A 25,630-nucleotide genomic window follows, 5' to 3' on the forward strand; every position below is an offset into this window, starting at 1 on the left:
CTGGGAACCTTTCACCAATATCAAGAACTGACGGTCCGCTATCTCCCGCAAAAACAATTCTCTGGATTTTATTTCCTCTTTCTTTAATCTTCTACTGATAAGTTTCAAGGGTCATTTGACCGAAATGAGCCCCACACTACTGGAATATGTCGATGTGCCAGTATATACATATGTAAAGGTGGAAAGTTGCATTGTCCTCGTTTACGTTCTCACCCCGGGTCCAGCAGATTGCAGCTTTTGCAGACGATTAACTGTTCTCTCAACGATGTGGATTCTGCCTGTGCGAGGGAAGGCTATGGTTTGGGCTATCACTGGTGAGCTCTTATTGCTAATTTTCTTCGTGCAAGTCGACGACATTGAATGGTTGTAGCCTGTTGTTGTCAGGGTTTTCTCCTTCTCGGGTACGATCAAGGTGAGTTCCTCTATTCAGTGTGACACGAGCAATTTGAACTGCTCGTGTAGGCGTCATGTCTGGTATCGTACGTCTGGTTCTTGCATTTGTCGCTATCACTCATGTACTGCTGCAGATCGGTGCCCAGAACCAGTTTGGGCATGACTTTGGAAATCCTGATGCGACGACTCAAGGACTGATAGTAAGGATGCACTTACTAAGTCAAATTCTAATTGATCCCTACAATATTCGAATAGGTTGCTATATACGTACGTATGCACCTTATAGCACCTTATCGTCTGGCCTACTGTTTCACCTGTAGGATATCGGATGTGCTATCGGAAGTCTCATCGTCTTCTTTTGGGGCGAGCGTATTGGCAGGAAACGGATGATAATGATGGGAGCTGCAACAATGATTATCGGTACTGCGATCCTCACCAGCTCGACAACCAGGGCTCAACTATACGTCGGTCGTGTCATTACTGGGATAGTGAGTGCCCGGGGTTCCAGACGATCCTCGATTTCGCTAATCTATCGCTTCAGGGAAATGGTTTTAATTCATCTTCTATTCCTGTATACCAATCGGAAACTTGTGGTGGTGCTATTCGTGGTGCCCTAGTTTGCTTAAACTCTACAATAACTATCGTTGGCTTGGTTATAGTGAATAGAATCTCCTCTTCAGAAAATATTTTGACACTGACACTAGATACAGGCGTACTGGTTGGATTATGGCTTGAGCTTTGTCGCTGGTGAGCACGAGTTTGCCAAAACGCGCCTAGGTATCAATTTTTTTTGTCGATGTAGGACCTGTGCAATGGCGATTACCTATCGGGTTTCAAGCTGTTTTTGCCTTGTGCCTTCTTTTGCAGGTAACAGTACTGCCTGATTCTCCACGTTGGCTACTCGCACACGGATACGACGAAGAGGCCTCGAAGGTCATAGCCTTACTCGAAGATCATGATTCTGCCGATCATCCAGATGTAATACAAGCGAGGAAAGAGATAGAGTTGTCGTTAGCGCAAGAGAGTGAAGGAGGTGCGCACTCTGTATCGCTACTCGTAAGTTTCAATTTATATTCACGACACTATCTCGTGTGTAGGGCCGTTTCGCTATAGTGAGCTTTTGCACGGTGGCCCGATCGGGAATTTTCGAAGGATATGTCTTTGCATTGCGGTAAATGTGATGCAACAATTCACTGGGTACGCTTCTTAGAACCCTCGTCTTGAATTCGAAGATCATTCATGAACTTGATTCCTTTTTCAAGGTCAAATATGATCAAGTAAGTCTTGTATAGCTAACGTAGCCTCGGTCAATTACGAACCATCATTCAAAGCTACCTTGCTCCTGTTGTCTATCAGAACACCATGGGTCTTTCTCGAGATCTTTCGCTTATTTTAGGAGGGTGTACATCCATCACTTACATGTTCGCGTCCTTCATTCCTCTATGGGTCAGTGATACACCATAATTTATTTTTGCTGATGAATTGTTCACCGTTCCTCCAGACTGTAGATCGTTTCGGTCGCCGTCCATTATTGATGATATCAGCGTCTGGACTTTCACTGTGCTTCATCTTGGCAGCAATCCTGCTTTCGATAGGTACCAGACCAGCAGCGTTTGCTGCCACTGCCATGGTGTTTATCTTCCAGATATTCTTGGGTATCGGATTTTTACCAATTGTTTGTTGATTTCTTGGATTTGGGAAAATTGATCGCTCACTATATTCTAGCCCTGGCTTTATCCTGCGGAAGTGAGGCTTAATCGGGTATCCTTTTGCATACTTTACTTAAAAATTTTAGATAAGTACTACACGTATCAGGGCCCGAGGGTCTGCTATTTCTAGCTTCTTCAACTGGATGTAAGCGTTTTTCTGTTGTCCATTCTGATGTTGATTTGAGCTTCCTCGCAGGTGTGTTTTCGCCGTCGTTCAAATGACCCCTCCGGCCATAGCCAATATTGACTGGCGAGTATTCATTATCTTTGCTGTATTCAACGCTTGTTGGGTTCCGATAGTTTACTTTGTAAGTTGAAACTCCATATAACGGCTTTGCACATAAATGACTTCAGCATTACCTCTCCTAGTTCTTCCCGGAAACTCGTGGTTTGGAGCTGGAAGAAATTGACCACATCTTTGAGAAAGGTGGTATCACTGGGGGAGTATGGGGTAGCAAAGGGGGGCGTACTACGACGGATATGCATTATCCTGCAGTGACGCCGGTCGAACCCAAAGATGATTTGAAGGCGGAGGAAGTGAAATTGGAACATGCGTAATATTTAGAACGTGAAAGGCAGTACATTCAAGAGTGCATAGGTTACTTGTTACCTCCACTCGAAAGTGTCAAAATTCTGCTTTTGGGAGACTAGATAGATCCCCCTTGCAATGTATTTGAAGTTTTTTTAGACACGTTAAACGACTGCGATACCGGGCCGAAAATTCCGGGGACGTGCCCAAAATTTTTTGGAACAGGGCCCTTTCCTTCCTTCCTCCTTCCCGTTCAGACCGCTCAGACTTCATTTTCAAAATGCTTTCTTTTGGTGCTCGCTCTGCTTCTCTTTTGCGCTCCTCACTGTTTCGACCCCAAAATGCTCTGAGAATACCAGCAAGCTCATCCTTTTTCGCGTTACGGACACTGTCCACGTCGCTTGTGAACTATGGGCCGTCATCCCGGTTCGTCTACCTTGGCAACCTGCCGTGGTCCCTGGAGATTGAGGACATAAAAGAAAAGGCAGAAAAGTTTGGAACTCTTGCGTCCATAGATATGCGTATGTTTTTCTTCTCTTTCTTTTCATATTTCTCTTAATTAATTATATTCCAGCTGACGAAAATGGCCGTCCAGCCGGTTTTTCCAATATCGAGTTTGAGAATGCGGAGGACGCTGAAAGCTTTTATAGAGCTGCAGCTGACTCTTCGCTCTCTTTTGGAGGTAGAAAAGCTCGAATTGAACTTTTCGATAAGCCTCAGAAGGAGGTTGTGAGGGCTTGGCCACAGAGGGGCCCTTCGCCGCCTTCGCATACAATATTCATTGGGCATATTCCACATGACATCGCGGACGCAGACCTACGTGAATTGTTCACTCCCTATGGTAATATTGCCCGAATAAGCTTAGGTGCGGACTGTCACTCGTGTTGTCCCTCCTACATTATTCATTTATACCCTTTGACAGGCCGGGACTCTTCTGGTGCTAGACGTGGGTTTGCACATGTAGAGTTCGAGACCACTGAGGAAGCATCCGCCGCCCTGAATGCTCTGAAAAATCAACATGATACTATCCTTGGCCAAGAGGTACACTTGGACTTTGCCCCGTCGAAGCCCAAAAGTGTACACCCTCCTAGTAACAGGCTGTACTTCGCTCAATACGACGGTACTTTGCAGGAAATGCAAGATGCTCTCCGCAAACACTCAGGGGTATTAGATGTTGTCATGCGTACGTCCAGAACTGTTCTTGCCATTGTTTCAATGATCTCATCACCCGGCGCTCACAGTAAAGAATCGGAATGGTATCGTTCAATTCAAAAGCGTCGAAGAAGCCACGGCCGCGAAGCAGGCTCTCGACAAAACCAAGACTTCTAATGGCCATCTCATTAACATCTTCTATTCCAGTCCTCGACCTAAACCCAATGAGAACCGCTTCGGCAATAGGCGACGGTCGAACTCCTATGGAAACGACTGGTAGACAAAACTTTTGCGGGTTTTATTGAGGTGGAGGAGGGTTATCTATATACATATGTTACTACTCAGAAGTAATGGCTACGGTCGAATCTCGGTATTGTATCTACGATACCAGCGCAGGCAAATGCACACCTCTCAATCATAGTCGACGCCGTTCGCCCTCTTCTGCCTAGCACCTGTAAATTTGACCATAAAAGTCGGAGGGAACTTCTATATGGTATACATTTCCTTAATTAAGTACAGGAACCACACCATTCTCCAAGAACTTTCATCGTTTGAATATTTATATTGCAGTCAATCAGGACAAGGCACATCTCAGGGGAAAGCGACGGCGGCAACAGTGTAGCTCTGATTTAGACTCCCAATGTGTGTAGGGTTCAATGCTTCCTCCCCCTTTCAGCAGCCACGATGAACAGCCAGCAGAGCGGCACCGATGTTGATCATGATCATCCGTATGGTTTGAACCTCACCAACGATGGCTTTCACTCTCATCTTGGTATTGATGCCGGCAAGAAGCTCATCTGGAAATTGCCATATTTCCCTCCTTTAAGCTCTGATGACGAGTTTGAGATTCACGACCTGGAGCTGGTGCAAGATAACGAGAAGAAAGTGTGTTGGATCCGTTGTATCACATTCCCCCAATGTCTCCATTGTACTCACATTTTTTGATTTACTAGAGAATGGACATTCTTGTCCGTCCCCGGATGCACTCTCTCGCTAGACCAACGTACAAGATTGAAAAACAGACGCATAGCCATTTTCTAGGCAAGAAAACTTTTGATATCCTAATCTCCAGGCTTGATAGTTGGGACTCGATTCACTGCAGACCGATACAGTCACAATCATCTAAAGTAGGCAAAGTATACATCGTTCTCTTTCAAGCAAAAGACCAGAGTCCGCGTCACATCAGCCTTACACCCACAAAAAGTATGGTTCTTCATCGCACAGCTCGCGGTGGAGATATTTGTCTTACTCCCCACTGCGGCTCATACGATCCCCAGCGGAGTCGTGCCCCACAGCCGAGACTTAGTTCGGGATATCATTACCTTCCCCTGCACATTACCAATTTTGAACATCCTCCGTCAATGCCTGTATCAAAATCAATCCCCGCCGCACTCACCAAGCCGTATTCTGGAGGCGGGTATCTCCTATTTGATGCTCATAGTCGAGGCCGCTCAGATCTCCTGAGTACGTTATATTGCACTGGCTACGAGCGCCGATGCGTCCCTCGTACAGGCGATGTCGTTTTGGCCGAATTGAGATTATCCCGACCTGCGACTGACGACGAAGTGAATTCACCATCCTGGAGTCGTTTATTCCGGGAACGCCATGTATCGCTTTTCATCTCCAAACGCGGTATCGACGCTGTATTCACAGGTCTGCATGTCAATATGTTCGTCCCAAACTCGGTCGAGAGTAACAGGTATTCGTTGACATTTGGCCATGCTCAAGAAATTATCATCTCCCTTTTTGCGACCTCGTTGCTGGCAATTGAACATGAGGGAATCGAAAGCAAGAAATGGGCTTGGTTGCTGAAGAGGCGGATGTTGGAGTCGGACTCCGAGTTGGCCAGTAGCAGGGACACAATGCACAGTTCAACGCGAGGTCCTGAACATGCTCCAATACCATCTACGCTGAATCGCGTGTGTGAGAGGGAATTCCAGGATACGGACTCTATCTCGTTTACCGACGTCGACCATCGGCATAGAGCCAAAACCCCTGACTTCGACAAGTGGAAGGTTGTCACCTATCAAACACCCATAGGCGAGGCTGTCTCGCGAGACCCCTATATCAATGACGGTCACTACGCTGAGCCAACAGACTTATTGCCTGCGAGAAACACTGAATTTCAGGAGGTGAGGCGAACGAAGAATGGGTCCCTGCGTCACGGTACGAAGACTGTTGGTTCCCACTACCCAGGGCAACAATCGTCGTCGAATGTTCCGGAAACACCTCATAGCCGCACGCTTAAACGAACAGAGCCTATGGAGGTATTGGTGGCATCTACGGATGTAATTCAACCCCCCGAGCCGCCCAGAATCTGGCCTAAGGAGGGCCCAAAGGTCACCGGAAAACCAAAGCCTGGGGTGGAAGGGGGAATTTATTGGTAACTCATTCTTCTAACGACTTTTCATTCTGTTGTTTTGTCATTGTATTGTCCGCTTTGAACATAATGTGTTGTTTGTTATTTATCGTTCCCCGCACGTATCACTGTTCACATTCATATAAGTATTATTTGTACAACTGCAATCCACATACCATTTGATTCCTGCCTCTTATTATATACCATGCTTCAAGACTGAGCATCTGCTTCAAAATGGATTCCCAGTAAATCAACTCATTGATTGAGTTCTGTGATAAAAGATCCTCAAACTAGATGCGTTGAAGTGGTAAATGTGTTATGTTGATGATTTCGGTCATGATCAAGTCATATAGTCATGCTAGTATTACAGGGTAAAGTAATGTGCCAGCGTACCCATCTGTCAAACAACCCATCGATGAAAGAGTGCATAGTCGCTCTAAGCAGAGACCGCCTGCGGTTTAACCGTCGATATACATGTGAAAAACAGTATCTTAATCTCCGAGACTTGCCAAATAACTCTAGAAAACCAAGATGATAAGCGTATAGAATGGAATGGACATAGGCTAGCGCTTGGAAAAACATTCGACAGGGCACTCACCCCTCTCTCTTCTAAGAAATCCAGATAAGTCAATGCCACAGCGACCCAAAAGCTTGGATCGACGCCGAGCACCTCTGCTTCAAGCTTGTCGAGCTGAAGTATCCCGTTCACTGACCCTACTGTAAACGTAGATGTGAGGTCTGTAAATGTCAAAACCGGAAGTGCTTTGATACACGTCGGTATAGAGAGGGTTGAATCAGATGATCGCGAAGGTGAAGTGGATAATGCTATCGACGTCTTTTGCGGAGGGGATGATGTAGGAAGTACTGAAGTGGTTTCAGCATAAGGCGGCGGGGACTGTACGACAACTCTGGCAAGTGAAAACGAATACCCGCTCGAGATGTCCTTCTCATAGAATCTGAATGCCTTCACCGCCCGCGAGAATAAGCTTTCACGCGCTGTTGACAGGGATGATGTAGATGTGGATGGTTCGGTCGCCGGAGCAAGAATGAATTCGGTTGTTGAGGATGGTGTTGGAGGCTTGGGTATAGGATCTGGCTTTGACTCCAGTAGCGCAGAAGATGACGCTGAAGCTGCTACAGATAGCGACGTAGGTGCTACATCTGGTGTCGGCGGACGCAGCGCCACTGTCGGTATTGGCGGTGGAGTTGGTGGGTATGAATGATGAACGGAAGAAGTACTGACATTTGGTACTGGCTGAATAGGCGGTCGGTATTCGAGCGTTTGTGCTGTGTTCAATAAATTGGTGCGCGACTTGAACGACAAAGCCCCGTCAGAGTGCAATGGGTTCTTGGATGGCAGAGGAACGAGAGGAATAAAGACGCCAGGTGGAAATGTGGGTGAGCGGATTCGAATATACCAGCCTTTCTGGCTCGGTCGATGAATTATCCAGCAAACTGTGTTTGTTGGATTGTGCTAATAATATACATTGTTATTGCAGTGATCCACGTTTCTGTACTAACGTACGTACGATGAGATGTTCAATAATTTCATCGTCCCCGAGGAATCTCTCCTTGAACCAAATAACCTGCTCCGAAGTTTCTTCTAGAACATTGATACGGGCATCTTGTAGAACGTCTGTGCTACAAGACTTCATAAGTTCAAGCAGCAGTTGAGTTACTGTGAACACACCTCTGCACTTTGTACCGGTTGAATTTAGGCTCAGCAATAGTTGTGGTCATTGAAGAGGAAAAAGTGATTGCAATGTAATTATTCGAATTTGATCCCGAACCACCATCATCTCTCGGTCCCAATGCTTCAAGAATTGTCGCATATGGACCGTATCACGCAACTTCAAGATGAAATTCAGCAGGTAATATATCATTCTTCGAGTTCGAATATCTTCTGATATTCATATTTGTTGAAACCAGCTCCTCATGATAATGTCCACGAGCATCGCCTACTTAACCAACCGCACCAACTTCATTCAAGTCTCTCCAGAAATTCCAATCACAAAGCAAAGAAACCCGGATAAGTACGATACCCCGGATGTATTTGAAGGTGTGTAGTTGTTCACCATTTTACCAACACCATTTTACCAAAAACTTACTCTAACGATAATGTATCTCATTTCGTAGCCAACAAGAAAGAACTCGTCACAGACCTTATCCGTAAAGCAAAACAAGTAGAGTATCTCATCAATTCTTTACCTGAGCCAGAGCCGGAAGAGATCCAGGTGTGTTTTTGTTCGTGATGCGTACCGAACTCGTGAAATCTCCATCGTACATCGTAACAGTATATATTCATACAAAACTCTTGGTACAGGCTCAAAGACTCCAGCAACTAGAAGATGAGATGCAGTTGGCCAACACAGAGTATATTCAAGCCGTCAATCGACTAAGTGAGTTCTACTAAGTCTTCGTTGAACAATGGAACAGTCTTCATCTTTGTAATTCCATAGAAGCCCTTCATGAACAAGTAACCGAACTTCTCCGTTCGATGCTGACAGAGGTCAATGCGGGGCTGGTAGATGATACAAATGATTCGATTGACGCGGGAAAAGAGGGTAATATAATGGTGAACAGTAGAGACTGGGACGTTTCGATGGCCTTATGATACCCACGAAAATGTGGACCGTGCCTTCTACCCCTTGGCTCCGTCACGCTTACCCCGAACCTCACGTCGTGCCCCTCCTCCAGTTCAAAACCACCAATTACCAGTTTTGCTTTTCAACATTGGACTTGGTGCCGCAAGTGCTAAACGAATCAGTGATGACAGTTATTGTAGGTAGGCGAAATCTATTATTCGAGCATATATGGGGGAAAACCGTTTCGCAATGATGAAAGGGAGGAAAATTGAACTGTTAGTCCTTACTTCGGTGAGCTCGCTTTTTCGCGTGTCGAACAAACCTACACGCTAACTATCCGTTCGGTCACTCTCATATGTACATACGAAGAACAGACTTTCGAAACATCGATTTTTCCTCACACTCATGGATGAGACAGCCTCATAAGCTCCCCTACCTGGAGTCTGATGCTTCCGGGAAAAGAATGTCAATGTATGATCCAATGTGTGGGGATTCCTGCGTATAATACGATACCGATGAGTATTTGCCAATATTTCGGATTCGGTAAACAGAATAAAAGAAATTTTCAATTTCGTCGGGTTCTCCTCCATTAATGTGCGCTCTCTCTACCTTACTTGTGAAAATCTTCTGCATCTTTGCATATCTTCATCGGTTCTAGCGTGTCTTGATCGAACTACCGGCTGACGATTGATACATCCACGCTGATAACCTGTCGCACTTGATGTTCACGTAGACGTTCAGGAAATTCGTATTCAACCACCGAGAAAGGATCATCTTGGTGATAATCCCATCTTACTCCGCAAGAGCGAAGAACGGATCGTACTCCTCAAACACAAAAGAAGTTGGTAACCAAGTATGATTGTCATTGCCTTGCTTCGACAAGTGGTAGAATGGAGATTTCATTCTTGACAACATAGATAGTCGAGCAATGGGAGCAGCTAAAGTAGTCCAATGAGCTGATCCGCGGACTGTGACAGTGCATTGAATAGCGTAAAACTGGCCAAAGGAAAGATTGCACAACCAAGATTAGAAAAATAGCTATGATTCGTCATATCCCTTCCTCTCTTTTGAGGCATTTGTAATGCTAAGATTCAGCGTATTGAGAGACGGAAGTCGAACGTGGTGCAGGTGAATCAAACGAGGTCCGAGAAATTTATTATGAGTTCTTCCTAGATATGATAGTCCAACTTTGGGCAGTTGTTGAATGTGATCGATGCATCGTTGCCCAAATGCTTTCGTGTGACCCAAGGCGCATCCAAGGTAACCGCTTACTGTGGACCTAACGTCTCTAGATGGGTCGAAGCTTGAGAAGGTCGACAAGGTCGTTAATTGAAGACGAAGATAAATATTTGAGGAGCGATGAAGGAACGGAGCCATACAACCTTGAACTATCATAATTCCGCTACGGGCTTGAAGTGCGCGATGGTATGATCGTCTTTTCCAGTGAAGAATATCATCCCAACGGGGAGAGATCCACTAGAGATCCACTACGTTGTATCCATTCTTTTGCCATGGCTCATCCCTATTGGCTATTAGGTATCAAAGCAGGTATCAGAGGCATCCCTTAATAGTGCAGAAATGGCATCATGATGTCGTGGAAATCGGGAGGAATTCTACCTTGGTTCAAAAAAGTAGGAAATTTTCGAGAGGATGCTCGATCGTAGCTTGTTAACATTCACGAGAGCGATTCAATTTCGAGAAGCTCCAACAGTAGCTGTATGTGCTGTTCCGGAAGGACCTCCATCTGCAAAACCTGGATATTCGGCTAAGGTCTGAGAGCAGATCCCAGCAGATCCCAGTGCTGAAAGCACTGAAAGCAATATGCTCTGAGTGCTTTCACTGCTGGGAAGTGCTCCCAACTGCTTTCGGACCCTTAGCCGAAAATACAGGTTTTGCAGATGAGTCGAAGGCTAGCCGAAGTTTTTGAATTTTTGCATCGATGAAGTCTGTCCAGTTTTTGAACTGATATATCTGCGTTCTCTTTTGTAAGAATGGGATATCAGGCCCGCAAGAATCCCTACGCCGTCTTTGAGCTAGCACTGGAGCTCACTAGAGGAGACTAGAGGGTGGCGGCGGATCGTGTGCCTTATGGAAGCATTTACGACAGGTCAAAGCAGATGTTAACAACCTAAATTTGGAATCAATGATTATATGAAATGGCGCAATACTCTGCGTGAACTGGCAACGCTACCGACTAAAGTTTTAAGCTTCAAGTCTCAATTGGCACCCACTATGCCTGAAAACGAGTGATTGTGTCATGCTCCGCTATTATCTGTGCAATACTGATAGAATTTACACGCAAAGATGTCGAAAATCAGTGGTCCAAGAGCAAGAGCTGCCCCCCCCCCTCCCCCTAGCGGCCATGTTGATAATGTATCGCCGTGTAGCGCAATACGAAAGTCAGCGAGCCAAGGCAAAGAACAATCTCTGACGCCTCCGCACAGGTTTTTAAATAACGCTATGTGGAACTCATTGGGTTAGTAACAAATTGCACACTTATTGGCAGCCTATCGGTCGATGTGGCACCTATCCTCTGGCCTGCTATCACAGTGATAATTAATCTTTCTTCCCCCTCTTATCTTGAAGGAACTCAACATACCTTGCTTTTGCTATCACAATCATTGTTTCACCTCAGGCTAAGTTCTTCCTCCGGTTAACAAAAAGGTACTCAATATTCCTTGCTCAGTTCGCTATCACAATAATTGTATAACCTTTTTTCCTCCTGTTATCACAATGATAATCAACCTCTGTTCCGCTCGCAATCATAGCGGGAAGCAATCTTTCTTCTGCTTCCCGAAATTATGCCCATACAGGGACATTGATGTGAATCATACGATTTCCATTTGTGCAACTCGTTGGTGCCTCCCCCCTTCCGCCGGTCTTTCTTATGCAAGGATCCTTCTTCTCCTCTGCTGTACTCATCCCATTGGGCCAAAAAAAATAGCCATGTTAGCCTCAAATTGTAGGTAAGGTGATATGTACATTGAGATTGACCTTGTTTTGTTCGAGTATTGTTTGGAACAGTGAATAACAAGGATAGGATAGGATAGGATATGAATTATACTGGCGAGGTCCGATTCCCGAACAACCAGTTTACCATGTACTGTACAATATTACATGATGTTGTACAATAATGGAACACACATATCTAATACAGGGGGGCGATTATGATCATCCATGTCCTGGTTATTGAGGGGAAAAGCGGAAAAAAACCCCTCCCATGGTATCATGAATTACACGGTCTTCCCTGCCTCAATATGCATGCAGTGCGTCACTCCAGCCGATATATTTCAACTGCATAGAATACTTCCAACACCTCATGCACATACTTTGCCAGCAACCCCACAACCCTCTTATCTGCCAGTAACTCCCTAAAGAGCTCCCATCCATCCCCATAGTGCCTTGCAAAATGGGGTATCTCCTGTATTACCCTTTGCATAAAGGCTTTCCTCAGCTGTATGACCTTGCAGCTGTTGCTGCATTCAAACAAAACATGTGCCCCATCTTCCACTTTTTCCCTACACATTCTACACAGTCTTTTATCATGCTGCACCATTGGTTTGTTCCTCTCTGCCCACCTTAATCTCTCCACTGCTAATTTGTGGTTGCTTGTTACCATATCAATCAAGGATCTTCTATGTTCACCTATTGGAATCCTCAAGTAGTGTCTAAAAGCCATGGTCTTTATAACCATTTTTTTTGTCTTCTTGTCATACTCTCTTCTATCTCTCAGCACATCCCTTGTCTTGTTTGATGTGTCCACCTTTTCTTGAATGTCTTTCTCCATTGATTTCTTTACCCTCTCCATTACCCCATCAATGTGTTGCACAGTCAAGTCCTTGAATCTTGGTATATTCCATACCACCCTGTGAGGTAGCCTGTCTAACACTTGTACCATTTCCATAAAGACTGAGTTTTTCCCCTGCTCTGCTAGTTCATATGCTTGTCTGCATGCCTTCCATGCTAAGTGGTCTCTCTTCAACTGCACCAAGTACTTCAGATTCTTCAGGAACAGAATAATTCTTCGATATCGAATTGGCCATAGGCCTGTTTCAGAGAATAATAGTGCCACCATTGATTTATCGTTCAGTCCCAACATCCTCCTAATGAAGTAATGCTGTACACTCTCTAATTGCTTTCTTCTTACATCATAAATGTCCACTATCACTTCTGCTCCATTTTTCAAATAGGGATCAACCCTGCCCATGTACAGCAACCATAAGTCCCATATTGGAATATTTTTCCCCACAAACACTTTTGCATGTAGTACTGCTCCTGCAGTCTTTTTTGCTTTCTCAGCACTCTCCTTGTACTGCTGCTGATACATGTCAACTCCTGTTGTCTGGTGCCAGATTCCCATGTACTTCATCTCTTTCTTCTTTTTCAACCTTTTGCCATACAGAGTAAATGGCAAGCCCTCTGTCTCCTCCTTTCCATACACTGCATAAACACACTTTGGAACTGACGCAATAAATCCAGTCTGTGCAGAATATTCTCCAAATTGGTTGAGTTTGGATTGGAAGCTTGTAGGGCACATTGTAGTCATCAATACATCATCTGCCTGTTCTGTATGGTTGACCACTTTGTCATATAATACCACATCCCCTGGGTGCTCACTAAGTCTGAAGTCTGCAATTGCTAGATTGAATAGCATAGGTGTTCCTGGGTCCCCAGTCCAAGCTCCAATATTTGAAGTAAATGCCTCTGAGAAGGAATCTGCCACCTGAACCACATTTCCCAACTTTTGGTACATCAGCCGCAGCCAATCAATCAGTGGTCCCCTGATGCCCATTTTATTCAGCTTCATCCACATCATTGGTCTATTTGTTAGTGGGAAGGCATGCGTCCAATCCATGTATGCAACATATAATGGCTTTCCTATTGCCTTAGCTGTGTCAACCATGGTCTTGAGAATAAATGGATTATTTGTAGTTCGATAACCTGGCCGAAACCCATTCTGGGTTGATGGCAGTAAATCCTGGTGCTCTGCATATTCCCTCAACCTTCTGTCAATAATTAATGTGAGCATTTTCAGAAAGCAACACTCTAGCACCACCAGTCTATAGCTTGAAGGGTCATCTGCCTCCTTCCCCCGTTTCAGTATGCCCACTACCAATGCAACTAGCCATGCCGATGGAGCAGTCCTGTTCTCTATACAGTGGTTCAACAACTTCACACAATTCTCATTTGGGATCTTCATAATCAGTTTATAATCCACCTGGTCCACACCTACAGAGCTGTCTAGGTTCTTCATTGCAATATGTGCCTTTGCTTCCTCAATCTCCTCCTCCTGTATTGCACGGCTAAAGAATTTCTGCTCAGTTGTATCCACATTTTTTTCTGGTATCATTGCTTCCCATTGCTTCCACAGTGCCAGATACTTTGCATCTAAATTTGGTGGGATAATGACTGGGCTCTGCATGCGTGACCGGAATTCCCTAAGCAACTGTTCCATGGTCACTTCCATTTCCTTTGCTTTGCCATCCATCCAGTTGATATATAAGGACCAGAACTGTGCAATAGTTTTGCAGTTTTGTAACTTCTTTAGGTTATCCTCCTGAATTTTTGCAACTTTTGACCTTCCTCTGTGTGATACTTCACCCTGTCTCACATCTTCAACCCCTGCTTTTCTCTCCCCCCCTACATCTTTGGGTAGAGCACTTGAGACCTTGTCCCCTTCTAGTGGTACTAGGCAGGAGGTGTTACACTTCCATGGTACCTCTTTGAGTGGCCTATAATTGCCTGGCAAATCCATTGTAGCACCCTTCTTGGCTAAATTATCTGCCTCATCATTATTCTGGTTTCCACTGTGGCCTTTGACCCATACAAATCTGGTTGAAGCTGCTCTCTCTTTAAGTAGAAGTGTGATGTCCTTGAGTATATCGCCATTTGGTATATTCCACCCCGTGGCCAAGTGGCGGCCAGCCCAGTAGCAGCATTGCCTAATAATATACTCTGAGTCTGTGTATATTATCAGTGGCCTCTTTGGATCCATTTCAAATAGGACTAAGTACACTGAATATGACTCTGCCCTATTATTTGTTTGTCTTCCAGGTCCTGGTACTCGCACACTTTGATTCCTCCTTGAGTTCAGGCCATAACATATTCCAGCACCAGCTTGTGCAGAATCAGTTCCCCCACCCAGACATGACCCATCTGTATATACTGTGACTGGATCGTTGGCATAGTAGAAATCCCCATAGTATTGTTTCAATGCCTCTTCTTCCGATAGAGCACTTGCCAGAATTTTGTTATAAAGTATATCTGTAGGTTCATGTAGAGGCTGTATTTTGAATGTCATTTTCCCCTGCCCCTTCACTGCACTGGCCTTGGGTGTGAGTGACAACTCCACTGCCATTGAGAGCATAGAATGATCTGACCACCTATCTTCCTCCTGCTTTGGATTACCATGTACTCTCATATGCTTTACTGCATTCACCATGTCATTTGACACTACACAGTAGTCAACCACAGCCTTCCCATTGTGCTGATGTGATGTGTAGGCACCCGGTTTGTTGACCTCCAGCGCAGTCCCATTTATCACTGACATATGTTCCTGAGAACATACCTGCATGAAAGCCCGACCCCGTGCATTCTCTATGGCATCACTTGATACTCTTGGTCTGTGTGTATATATCGGAATGTTAGACCCAATCCGACCATTCAAGTCCATCATCACTATCACAGGTTTATTTGACAACCGACACAGCCTGATAATAGTCCAGAGGTTCTCCTCTGGGGCAATTTCCGAAAAGTGAGTATACTTTGAAGACGCTGGCAGTACATATGCCACAATAAGCCATGTTGTGCCCAAATCCAGTACCAGAATGTCTGGCACAGATAGGCTTGATTTCTTGACCTGGATGTTATTCCGTACAAATGCGCACACTCCTCCATGCTGATGCTCCCATGGCTCAGCTGCCTTCCTTGACTGAGCAAAGAATTGATACCCTTGAAGCTTTGCCATAGCATCTTCCTCCTCAGGACATAGATGTGTTTCCTGCAAACCAATAACATCATACTCCCCTATAAGCATCTTAAAATCTGGGCTGAGCATCTTTACAATAAGGTCTCCATGAACATTCCAAGAGGCGAAGTTTACCTCAGTATATATTTTGAAACTATCTACCCCCGCTTCTGTTTGTTCAGATTCAACCTCATTGACCTGCGAGAGACCCCCAGCCCCCTCTAAAAATCCTCCCCTATACCCCGGAGCTTCAATCCTTCCCGCTCACTCAGCGAGTTTTTATAACCTGCGCTCCATTCCTTGGTAAATGCGTCCCTCTCGTTATATGACCGGAATGTCATGACCAAGACCCCGAACCGGTACTCATCTCTCCTTACATCCCCAGGAATGACACTTCTTGGAACAGATTTTGCAATGAGCGCAATCTGATCACCCACGCCGGCCGTAGCATACTGCCCTCGAAACACCCCGATGGCCAACTTCAAGTCCTGCTTGTCCTTAGCTGGGGCGGTTGGTGCAAATGCCGGTGGTTGTGCGAGACGTGGTGGTGGTGCCCCATACCCTTGATCATGCTGATAGCTTCCACGAGTGTGAGAATCATTCCGTCGATAGTCCTTCTGACCACTCCCTCGGTTATCATTGCTCCATTCACTACCCCTGCCGCCCATATCATGCACTGACTCCGCGCCGTTACCACGCGGGAACTTCCCACTACGGCCTTCATACACCATTTCATCCTCCCCCAGCCTCTTTCTCTGTGCCCCATAACCCATAACTTCTCTCGCCCTTTCCGACATCCTCTCCACCTGTGCCTCCTCTTCCTGCCTCTTTTCTTGTGCCACCCTTTCAACCCTGCGCTCAAGGTCTCTGTTCTTGCCCTCCAGCTCTCGATTCTGCCTCTCCAGGACTTCAATTCTCGCCACCAAATCCTTTACAACATCCTCCACCTTTGCTGTGTACGCCTCCGCTTTTTTCTTCTGCTCGTTACACTTACTCTCCATTTCCTGCCTCAGTCGCCCCTGCATCTCTCCTTCGTAACTGCAGTCACTCGCTGGATCTCGACCTTCAACTCCGCACGCACTGCTCTGCCCTCATCCCTTCCCTCCTTGCTGACAACCTTCACATCATTCTTCACAATCCCTCGCAAGGCCCTCATCTCCCCGTGTATCCCGCCGCATGTCTCAGCGATGTCCTCCTTTACTCCCTTTAGTGCCACTGCCAGCCTTCCGTCAATCTCGCTCCCAGTCGGCATCTTCAATGCCACCTTTTCGACGTTCTGCACCCTGCTCTTGAGCAGCACCAGCTCCGGTCGCAGAACAAACTCCCCCACTTTTTCGCTACCAGCCCGGCCTTTTTCCGCTCTAGCCACTCGCTCCTCTAGCTTGCTGAGATCTTGACGCAGAGTTGATGTCTCGTCCCGGAACGCATTCCGCATCTCCATCTGCCATCCCCCAACCGCGATAGTGGTTTTCTTAAGTTTGCTCGCCACCTGGACAACCTTCGAGACTGAGCTCATATCCAAATCAATACCATACTCCTTCTCCACACGCGCTTCCATCGTCGCATTACCTAGTGGATCCACAGTAGCCTCCGGCGCCTCCGACATAGGAGAGAGAAGCAGTGATGTTGCTAAAGGTTCGTCCCCGGACTCATCGTGGTCTATTGTTGCTGCTGACATTGTTGAGGGAAGCGTCCTGGCTGCCGGAGAGGCGGTCGATCCACGCGTCCGCGGTTTTTGCTTCACGTCCGATGTGCCCTTCTCCCCCCCCACTTCCGACTTTCGCGCTGTTCTCGCCTTCGCCTTTGGCGCTGCCTGCGCCCCAGCCTTTTTCTTTGTCTTTTTCGGCGACTCCACCACAGTCCCAGCAGTGTCCGCGGACCCATTGAAGCTCTCGCCAACCCTTCTGCCGCCTTCAACACTCGAGCTTGTGTCTTCTTCGTGACCACCGTCCTTCACCAAGCCTTCTCCCACTGTCTTCGCCTCGGGTGTAGCTCTCCTATCATCGGTCTCCTCGCTTCCCGCAGGGCCTTGCTTGTCTTCTGAGCCTCGGTCCTCACCAACAGTCCACTCCGTCTGCAAAGCCCCATTCGCAGGGCCGTCAAAGCCTTCGGTCGACAGTGCTCCCTGTTCTTTATTTGTCAATGCGGAGAGGCCTCGCTTGTCCGTCTCTGGTGGCGACGACATGCTTGCTTTTGTGATAGAACTTTCGTTTGCACTTTTTTCGCTCGGTACGTGATAAGGTTTCTTCGATTTTGCTCTACGTTACCCACTATCGAGGTCTTTTTTTCTCCCCAGCGTTCAGCTGTTTAGCGTGGGAAAAAGCAAGATGATGGTGGTCGAAGAAAAAGAAAGTAAGAGGAGGCAAGAGGTGCCAGGAAGGTGCCATGTTCAGAAAAAATTATTTCACTGACACATTATTATCTGGAGTTGGTGCATTTGACAGGAATTTGCACAGCGACAAAAATAGTGATTCCCGCTTCGACTAACGAGTCATCTATAATTCCTCTTATCAAGCAACTGAACTTGACATTAGATGCAAGATGCTTACTGTATGACTGGACAGGTGCTCGGAATGTGGGTCAATACGGGCATGAGAGATGAACCAACTCAACCAGAAAACCAAGTCGCCATTCCACCCACTGTGGGGGAGCACACCGTATTTAAGGATGCGAATTGCAGCCTATTCCTGTATCTAACACCTCTTTGCCTTCTGTTTCTGCTGGCCAGACACATCTTGATACTCCAAAATCGTTCGAACATTGCTTCACGCCGCGACGCTTCCTATATCATGATATTTTTCAAAACTCAAACCATCGTCATCGTCGCTCAAGTTGTTGGTTTCCTTCTTGTTTCGACCTCGGCTTTGCCACACGTTGCTCGTGCTATTGACGGGGTGAGTCTCAGAAAATATTTTGTAATATTATTCAGGAGCACTCAACTGCGGCAAATACATATAGCAAGATTGGATTCTTGAGAGCTACACTGAGCTCGTCCCAAGCAGACACAATGAGGTGCAAGATGCTTTCAGTAAGTAATTTCCTCGAGCTAGAACTCGGAATGTAAATATCCCATACCTCTTTTCCCCCTTCCAGAGAATAAGTTAGAGGGCATCCGTCTCGGCTCTTTCATAGCGGCATCAGAGAGAGGACTCAACAGCGAAGGCGTCTACGATGTGCGAGGAAAGATCGCGGGTAAGGACGCTGTTGTCCAAGTTATGAAGAATACCGGCACCGAAGCTTTGGGAGAAGTCCTTGCACTGAAAGACCGAGGCGAGCTGCTCTATTCTGGATACATAGTGATCAGTGGGAGATATGAGCCTGTCATCGTCATGGTGAAGGTACCTGGAAAGGTGTTGAGCGACACGCGTGAATACCAGAGAGCATCGGACGAAGGAAGGGAGAAGTTGAAGAAACAAGCAATCAAGTTGATGTGCAAGGCTGTAGCGGATATCGCTGTACAATCGCATCTCTTGCACTAGTACGTCAAAATTATTCTGCTCAAGAAAAGCTTCTGACAAATTGTCCCGGTTTCAGCGAAAACAATATCGATAATACACTTGTCACTGTATCTCATGGCAAAGTTATTTCAGCAAAAGTTTGTGATTATGGCGCCTCTGTGACTTTCAAGGTGTCGGGTTCTGTGACTAGGAAGGAAGTTGTGAGTTTGCATAATTATTTATCTTTACCTGTTGATGACAGATGACCCCATAGTACGATTGGTGCAAGGCCCGTTGGACCCCTGATACTTGGATTGTTGTGTCTGATGAGATGCCTTTCTGATGTTTCGAGCTGTGTATGTATATAAACTATTATTTATTCTCGTTTCGTTTGTTAGAAATTGTGTCATACCAAGTATCTAGGCTGGTCCGTCGTCTGAATAGTGATTGAAGGGCAATCGTTGAAGCTTGAACGCCGGGAGATACGACGCGCTAGTATCATCTCGACGTGAGATAAATTGTTCATATATTCAAGAGTGAGGCTCTCTAGTCCTTGGATAGTTTTCAATTTTGTCAGTGCTGGCTGTTGTCGCTAGTAAAGAGAAAACACGACGTCATGCCTAACATAGTACCGAAAATGAATGTGATCTCGTGATCTGTGAAATTAGAAGCGATGGGATTCTTCAGGATTGTTCACTATCCAGTATTCTTCGCTTCGCTCGCAGTCGCTCTGCTACCGCCGGGGGGGTTCCCTGCTTCCGGTGCTTGCGAGTATGATTTCTTTTTGTTTCACCTTGAGCTTGAATCCTAATGAACTCAAAGGACGTGTTCAAGCCAAATGTCATCTCCATTTAGCCTCATCGACATCATTCACTGAGTACCGCGTACTCGCAAGACTTCAGCTTGTGTGATCCTTCCGGCAAACCATTTCAATGTTTCTCGATATTTATAGAAGCTTTCCCGATTAGAATGCCGGACGCACACGGCCAGGGTATCCGATCCTTATTGAAAAGGTTGAATTTGGAGATATTGAATGAGGAAGGAAGACTCCACGCCACATCTATAGAAAGTATATCTGGAACCCGGACAACCCCCAATCGCTATCTCCAACCTCCATCATGGCATCCGAAGCGTTGTCGCAGCTGTGGTACAACGCGACGCACAACCTCGTACCGAAACGGGAGAGGACCGAGAAGCAGAAACCGCTCCTAGTTTCCTTATCGGAATTGAATTTGAGGCAATGGGCCGAGTTCTGGACTGGGTGAGTGAATGGCTCGAGGTCACGACCATAGATTCTGTCGTTCTAATATACTATGCAGCTGGCTTGCCTGGTCATGCGATGCAATTGACTTCTTCTCCGTCTCGTTGAGTGTAACAAATCTCGCGACGCAGTTTGGCAGAGACACCACCGATATTGTGAGTCGGTTGTCGATATTTGGCGATCATATCCTCAGATTCTTTTGCAGACCCAAGCAATCACACTCACACTTCTCTTCCGCTCCGTTGGCGCAGTTCTCTTCGGGATTATCTCTGACCGATATGGACGCAAGTACCCGCTCATTCTCAATCTTCTCGTAGTCTCCGTGCTTGAACTTGGTGCTGGTTTCGTACAAACCTACGCCCAGTTCCTTGCTGTGAGGTCACTGTTCGGTATTGGAATGGGTGGAATCTGGGGTCTAGCTGCCTCAACTGCTCTGGAGAACCTTCCGGTCGAGACGCGTGGATTAGCCAGTGGAGTGCTACAACAAGGATACGCAGTAGGCTACCTTATTGCTGCGGTCATCAATCTCACACTAGTCCCCGAACAATCTCATTCTTGGCGCGCGTTGTTCTGGTGTGCGGCTGGCATTAGTGCATTTGCTGCATGCATTCGTCTGTGTCTTCCTGAGAGTAAAATTTTCCTACAAGCTAGAGAAGATGCCAAACACCGAGAAGAGGAAAGGCTAGGGCATAAGAACAGTGGTGTGAAGAAGACTCAGATATTTTTCAGAGAGACGGGGAAGATGCTCAAACACCATTGGATGCTTTGTATATACGCAGTGTTATTGATGACCGGTATGTTCCTCGAGCACATCTTTGCCGTCGTCCGTTTGTTGTTGAATTCACTTTTCATGTCATTTACAACTCTTTCTATAGGCTTCAACTTCCTATCACACGGATCTCAGGTGATTGTCATAAATCCTCATGCTTTCTTCATCCCATTCCCTGCCCCTGCTTCTCCTCCTATAACTAGTTCCATATTTGTGAAGCTTTATACCACGACCTTAAACCCCGGTTACGTTCTTCTCTTCCGCTCCTTTCCCTCTTTTTTCCTTTCCCTTAATCACATTGGCACCGCTTAATTATCTTGTGAAGTCATCTCTCGTTTCGGGCTTAGAGAGATATAGGGTTGTGATTTTTTGAACTACTTGCTCACAGTTCGCACGATGTTTTTCTAGGACCTCTTCCCGACCTACATTCAAACTTCCAAAGGCTTTTCCGCACACGATGCGACAGTAATGACTATCATTGGAAATTGTGTACGGCTTCCCACAATAACACTGTTAATCCTTGCTAAACCTTCCACGATATTTATACAGGGTGCAATAGCAGGAGGTGCCATTGCCGGATGGGGTTCCCAATACCTCGGTAGGCGACTCACGATCATTGTCTTCGTCTTGATCACCGCCGCCTTCATACCTCTATGGATCCTGCCGAGTAGTTTCGGGGGACTCGCTGCGGGTGCATTCTGCATACAATTCGGTGTGCAAGGTGCTTGGGGTGTCGTGAGTACCGTTTTCTCGCTGAGGGAATCGAAAGTTTGAAGGAAATGATGGCTTCTATTTCTCCTTGCATTTTGATCAGTGACATGTCTTTTAATCTTACCTTGAATAGGTGCCTATCCAACTTGCTGAAATGTCGCCTCCGGCTTTCCGAGCAACATTCCCCGGTGTGGCGTACCAAGTTGGGAACATGGTGTCCAGTGCGAGTGCGCAAATCGAGTCGAGTACGTATTGGACCTGTTCATTTCAGCCCTTAGTACTTCCTCGGTATGGATATATGGTCTGACCTATTTTTAGCTGGTGGAGAACATCTCAAGACTACGATCTCTGTCCCCGTTAGTTCTACAAATCCGACAGGCGAGAAGGTCGTACCGGATTACGCCACAGTTCAAGGTCAATTTTTATTTGTCTGGATTACTGCCTTCGTTTGACTGTCTTTATTACCGAATTTCATATAGGCATACTCATCGGCTGTGTCGCCGCATTCCTCCTTATTGTTACTCTCTTCGGTCCAGAAAAGCATGGGTATGAATTTGAGAAACACCGGGCCGCGTTCGAGGAGGGCGGAGGTGACGACGAAGCCATGATGGATGATAATGTGCTGGAAGGAAGGAGGAGAACTGATGGAGACCGGGCGGGTGCTGAAGAGCGCCTTAGTGCAGATGGAGCTAGCAGTGATGAAAAAGGGAGGGAAGAGATGGTTGAGAAGGTGTGAAGGTTGTTGTATTGTATACAATATGGCGGCGGCCCAGTTTTGGTGAGCGAGGGAGTTATTGACATGTACTTGTAAAGATATTTCTGACGACCGAGAGCACATTTTCAATGATAATGGAAAGTTACGACTTGCTCCTGTATCACGATATCCTCTTGTTGCAAGGATTTTGCCTTCAACTGAAAGAATTTATGGATTGCCAGGACGTCTATCCGTCAAAATTCATTGGACCAATTCGGAAGGTTACAATTTGAACGTAGGCCTATTTTGACGCCTCAAGATTGGCTGGAACCCTCGAATGCTCCGTGTGCACCGTGCTCAACGGGAGCGGAGCTATGCGAACTCGACGAACCATACAGAGCAAAATACAAAATCAATTATTATATAGTAGTACAGTATCGGTAAGAATTGAACTTGAAACGGAATACAGCCTTCGGAACATGTACACTACGTATGTGGGGGCGTCAATAATACTATCGTCGAATCAAGCCGACGAAGTAGTATTCGGAACGTTTGCAACGACCTGATTAATCTTGAATGCCCTTCGAGGGTCGAAAAATCCACGAATACCGGGAAGAGTGGCAGGCTTGTGAATCGTAGGGTCGTTCTTGACACTGTTTTGGTAGCTTTAGCAAGGGAGGATGGGGAGGACAACGGTTAAGTGCTTACGAGATATTGATCGAGGAGGTAAGCCTCCTCTCCACAGGAGCGTCGCGAATAACGATTCCTTCAGCGATGATTGCTGTGTAGAATATCCCTGCTTCACCGATGAACTAAGGTAGAATTTGTTGAGTACATCGAAGACACGCGAGAGAGTCTGAGCTCAGAAAGGGTGTGAAAGGCATGGGGACTCACGTTAGACGTCACATTGTCATCTTTTCCTGGAACCGTAGCAATTCCATTGAATTGCACACTAGCACCTGCTTCATCGAAAGCTTCACCCTTCAGCCGAGATTTGTACTCGTCGCGTGTAACGGAGACACCATTGAATATGATTTCCAAATGGGATTCATCTTTGGTTACGAACGCATCGAACGCTTCGTTGAAGCTTTCCTGAGTGGTAGCCTGGGTAATAGCCTGAATGTGCGATTCGGCCCAGGGTCCGAGTTGGGGAAGTACGATGGCCATATTCACAAATTTAGAGTAGGGTGGTGGTCGTGGAACGAGGAAGATGCGTCGCCTAGTGCAAGGATCCTGGCCTTTTATAAGCATGGACTGAAGCCTGGGCAGTGCGTACAAGTGCCGAGGAATAGTCATGATAGTCCTTCGATTCCGGCCTATTGCTTCATGCTACCAATTTATTGGTGTATTATGGCGTTTGTGAAGTATCCGGAGTGACGATGTACAGCCAGCTTATACGTGAACATGTCAGCGCTGAAGAGGCGATGCCAATTAGCATCCCATACACCAAAAAGCCACTAACGCTGTTTATCTGTTCGAGATATTTGGATTTGCAACTACTTTCTAGCCGGGGTGACTCTTTTCGGACCTCCATTAGGCTGGGCCACTCTGGTACAAATGCAAGCGTAGTTCCCGGAACATGGAATGAAGTGACTATGTTCTGTATATGCAGAAGGTGAAAGTGTGAGCGAATACCCAGCTTGAATGACATGCCCGCAACCATCGGGGAGACCTCCATAGCCATTGGTAAGCGACCACTCGGTCTTGAACCTATTCATTGATCAATTCTGAGGACATCATCCGGATCGAGGGTACCTGCGTCGTAATATGTTGAGACGGCTTCTCCAACGAGTTCTTCTTTAACAAATGCGACCGAGATGGGTCTGGGAAACTGCACAACTTCCAAAGGCCGTACTGGATTTGAATTTTGATTGGCTGCCAGCAGTCTTGATGTTGATAGATCTAGAGAGAGCAAGTCAGATTCATCTATATATATGATGGAGTGTGGATAATGTACATCGACAGGAGTTGCACCTAGCTGCAGCCAGGGTGATCTCGAGGAGTCCTTGGAGGGAGAATTTTTGGGTAGTATAAGGTAAAACAACCCGACCAGCAGGCTTCTGCCGCGCGAGAACTAACTATGAATCTTGAAGCTTGATTATACTCTGAAGTTTGTGAGCAAGGTGCAGCAGTCTAGTGCAGGTCTCCTCCCTTCTCCTCCATGACTCCTCCGAACACCTCGACAGGAGGGTACAATATTGTAGCTGATCGACGGGGATACTGTTGTACAGGAGTCACGCAAAAGAATCTTCAGACTTCAATGGCAATAATGGACGGTCGATGGACGGATGGATGTAAGTAGATGCCACATGATGCGGCGAAGTTCATCCGAGTCCCGACCCGATTGAACTTCGGCGTCTTTGAAATTGAACCTTTTTATTCCTAACCATCATGAACGTCCGAGCGCTTTACAGAATCTTTCAAAATTACTTTTCACTGCCTCCGTGCACCTTGCATGGATTTGCGTTATTTGCGCCCTAAGCCCTTGCCCTTGGGCGTTCGTCGCAGGGCTAAAGTTTGAAGGAACTATATTCCTGATTTTATCGCTACGCGGTGGTTACCAGCCCCATGTAGTCTGAGGAAAATCAATGTAAGGCAAACTTTCGATATTACCATTACTCAACATCGACGACCCGTGTTTTGATTTCGGAGCGTCTACGGAGTACCTCGGTGAACGAGCATGGATCCTGGATACATCGCACTGACGTTCCCAAGAGACGCGAGGGCACCGTGTCCGGGGTTGAACATCTTAGCGAACCAGGGGTATATGGGAGTATAGTTAGTATAATATACTCCAACCCAATCCTTCTTTATTTCTTTATTTATTTCTTTCTTTTTTTCCTTCGTCCTGTCCCAAACCCTTACTTTTTCTCCTTCCCCTCCCTTACTCCTTCTCCTTCCCCACACAGCCCTTGTTCAGGTCGAGATATCGGGGTGATCACACATCCATCACACCAGTTACAGTACAGCAATAATGCGGGTGTACAATATCTCCTTGCCATTAGCGCTTCTTACTAACTACATAAGCGTTCCGGGGTTTCTGATATACGCACAGCTACGGGTG

General features: G+C 46.3%; 8 protein-coding genes across 8 annotated transcripts; 6 read left to right on the top strand and 2 right to left on the bottom strand.

Moving 5' to 3' along the window:
• Window positions 1-34: 34 nt before the first annotated feature.
• On the top strand, window positions 35-2,786 carry C8R40DRAFT_479793 (general substrate transporter). Its single transcript, XM_046235198.1, has 18 exons — window positions 35-178; window positions 228-314; window positions 371-412; window positions 463-479; window positions 528-593; window positions 649-660; window positions 714-881; window positions 935-1,051; window positions 1,104-1,140; window positions 1,196-1,426; window positions 1,491-1,590; window positions 1,656-1,670; window positions 1,725-1,839; window positions 1,895-2,068; window positions 2,119-2,139; window positions 2,189-2,247; window positions 2,299-2,410; window positions 2,472-2,786. The coding sequence occupies exons 2-18, from the start codon at window positions 266-268 to the stop codon at window positions 2,658-2,660; spliced, it is 1,524 nt and encodes a 507-aa protein (XP_046083772.1). The 5' UTR covers window positions 35-178; window positions 228-265; the 3' UTR covers window positions 2,661-2,786.
• A 125-nt stretch (window positions 2,787-2,911) lies between these two features.
• Window positions 2,912-4,063, top strand: C8R40DRAFT_1173429 (uncharacterized protein; the record flags this gene model as incomplete). Its single annotated transcript, XM_046232018.1, has 4 exons — window positions 2,912-3,152; window positions 3,206-3,496; window positions 3,554-3,814; window positions 3,873-4,063. The coding sequence occupies 4 exons, from the start codon at window positions 2,912-2,914 to the stop codon at window positions 4,061-4,063; spliced, it is 984 nt and encodes a 327-aa protein (XP_046083773.1).
• A 404-nt stretch (window positions 4,064-4,467) lies between these two features.
• C8R40DRAFT_1071604 (uncharacterized protein) lies at window positions 4,468-6,170 on the top strand (the record flags this gene model as incomplete). The annotated part of the gene is made up of 2 exons (XM_046226349.1): window positions 4,468-4,668; window positions 4,737-6,170. The coding sequence occupies 2 exons, from the start codon at window positions 4,468-4,470 to the stop codon at window positions 6,168-6,170; spliced, it is 1,635 nt and encodes a 544-aa protein (XP_046083774.1).
• Window positions 6,171-6,449: 279 nt separating this feature from the next.
• Window positions 6,450-7,898, bottom strand: C8R40DRAFT_1116531 (uncharacterized protein). The gene is made up of 4 exons (XM_046228616.1): window positions 7,833-7,898; window positions 7,672-7,783; window positions 6,741-7,616; window positions 6,450-6,660 (listed from the first exon to the last, which is right to left on the bottom strand). Exons 1-4 carry the CDS (start codon window positions 7,880-7,882, stop codon window positions 6,634-6,636), a joined length of 1,065 nt encoding a protein of 354 aa, XP_046083775.1. The 5' UTR covers window positions 7,883-7,898; the 3' UTR covers window positions 6,450-6,633.
• Window positions 7,899-7,953: 55 nt separating this feature from the next.
• Window positions 7,954-8,998, top strand: C8R40DRAFT_1203338 (uncharacterized protein; the record flags this gene model as incomplete). The annotated part of the gene is made up of 5 exons (XM_046233135.1): window positions 7,954-8,013; window positions 8,072-8,201; window positions 8,279-8,386; window positions 8,437-8,541; window positions 8,602-8,998. The coding sequence occupies 5 exons, from the start codon at window positions 7,954-7,956 to the stop codon at window positions 8,754-8,756; spliced, it is 558 nt and encodes a 185-aa protein (XP_046083776.1). The 3' UTR covers window positions 8,757-8,998.
• Window positions 8,999-18,246: 9,248 nt separating this feature from the next.
• C8R40DRAFT_1239045 (uncharacterized protein) lies at window positions 18,247-19,725 on the top strand (the record flags this gene model as incomplete). Its single annotated transcript, XM_046233475.1, has 6 exons — window positions 18,247-18,588; window positions 18,653-18,722; window positions 18,788-19,172; window positions 19,229-19,352; window positions 19,406-19,483; window positions 19,544-19,725. The coding sequence occupies 5 exons, from the start codon at window positions 18,247-18,249 to the stop codon at window positions 19,472-19,474; spliced, it is 990 nt and encodes a 329-aa protein (XP_046083777.1). The 3' UTR covers window positions 19,475-19,483; window positions 19,544-19,725.
• An 83-nt stretch (window positions 19,726-19,808) lies between these two features.
• On the top strand, window positions 19,809-22,747 carry C8R40DRAFT_1116552 (MFS general substrate transporter). The gene is made up of 10 exons (XM_046228617.1): window positions 19,809-19,902; window positions 19,954-20,392; window positions 20,451-20,547; window positions 20,598-21,186; window positions 21,268-21,296; window positions 21,570-21,650; window positions 21,711-21,896; window positions 22,006-22,117; window positions 22,191-22,286; window positions 22,352-22,747. The coding sequence occupies exons 2-10, from the start codon at window positions 20,250-20,252 to the stop codon at window positions 22,606-22,608; spliced, it is 1,590 nt and encodes a 529-aa protein (XP_046083778.1). The 5' UTR covers window positions 19,809-19,902; window positions 19,954-20,249; the 3' UTR covers window positions 22,609-22,747.
• Window positions 22,748-23,089: 342 nt separating this feature from the next.
• C8R40DRAFT_1071608 (uncharacterized protein) lies at window positions 23,090-23,733 on the bottom strand (the record flags this gene model as incomplete). Its single annotated transcript, XM_046226350.1, has 3 exons — window positions 23,090-23,219; window positions 23,275-23,378; window positions 23,461-23,733. 3 exons carry the CDS (start codon window positions 23,731-23,733, stop codon window positions 23,090-23,092), a joined length of 507 nt encoding a protein of 168 aa, XP_046083779.1.
• Between the last annotated feature and the right edge of the window lie 1,897 nt (window positions 23,734-25,630).

The sequence above is a fragment of the Lentinula edodes genome (genome assembly GCF_021015755.1).
Source record: "Lentinula edodes strain Le(Bin) 0899 ss11 chromosome Unknown C8R40scaffold_30, whole genome shotgun sequence".
Lineage (NCBI taxonomy): Eukaryota > Fungi > Basidiomycota > Agaricomycetes > Agaricales > Omphalotaceae > Lentinula > Lentinula edodes.

Excerpts from the sequence above, each read along its gene's own strand:
- C8R40DRAFT_479793 (XM_046235198.1), top strand. The coding sequence starts at position 266 with ATGTGGATTCTGCCTGTGCGAGGGAAGGCTATGGTTTGGGCTATCACT. Across the intron at positions 2,140-2,188 it reads CCTGGCTTTATCCTGCGGAA|ATAAGTACTACACGTATCAG; the intron begins GTGAGGCTTAAT and ends TAAAAATTTTAG. Across the intron at positions 2,411-2,471 it reads GGGTTCCGATAGTTTACTTT|TTCTTCCCGGAAACTCGTGG; the intron begins GTAAGTTGAAAC and ends TACCTCTCCTAG.
- C8R40DRAFT_1116531 (XM_046228616.1), bottom strand. The coding sequence starts at position 7,882 with ATGACCACAACTATTGCTGAGCCTAAATTCAACCGGTACAAAGTGCAG. Across the intron at positions 7,784-7,832 it reads AACCGGTACAAAGTGCAGAG|CACAGACGTTCTACAAGATG; the intron begins GTGTGTTCACAG and ends GAAGTCTTGTAG. Across the intron at positions 6,661-6,740 it reads ATTTCTTAGAAGAGAGAGGG|AGTTATTTGGCAAGTCTCGG; the intron begins GTGAGTGCCCTG and ends TTGGTTTTCTAG.
- C8R40DRAFT_1116552 (XM_046228617.1), top strand. The coding sequence starts at position 20,250 with ATGGCATCCGAAGCGTTGTCGCAGCTGTGGTACAACGCGACGCACAAC. Across the intron at positions 21,651-21,710 it reads TGACTATCATTGGAAATTGT|GGTGCAATAGCAGGAGGTGC; the intron begins GTACGGCTTCCC and ends ATATTTATACAG. Across the intron at positions 22,287-22,351 it reads GGATTACGCCACAGTTCAAG|GCATACTCATCGGCTGTGTC; the intron begins GTCAATTTTTAT and ends AATTTCATATAG.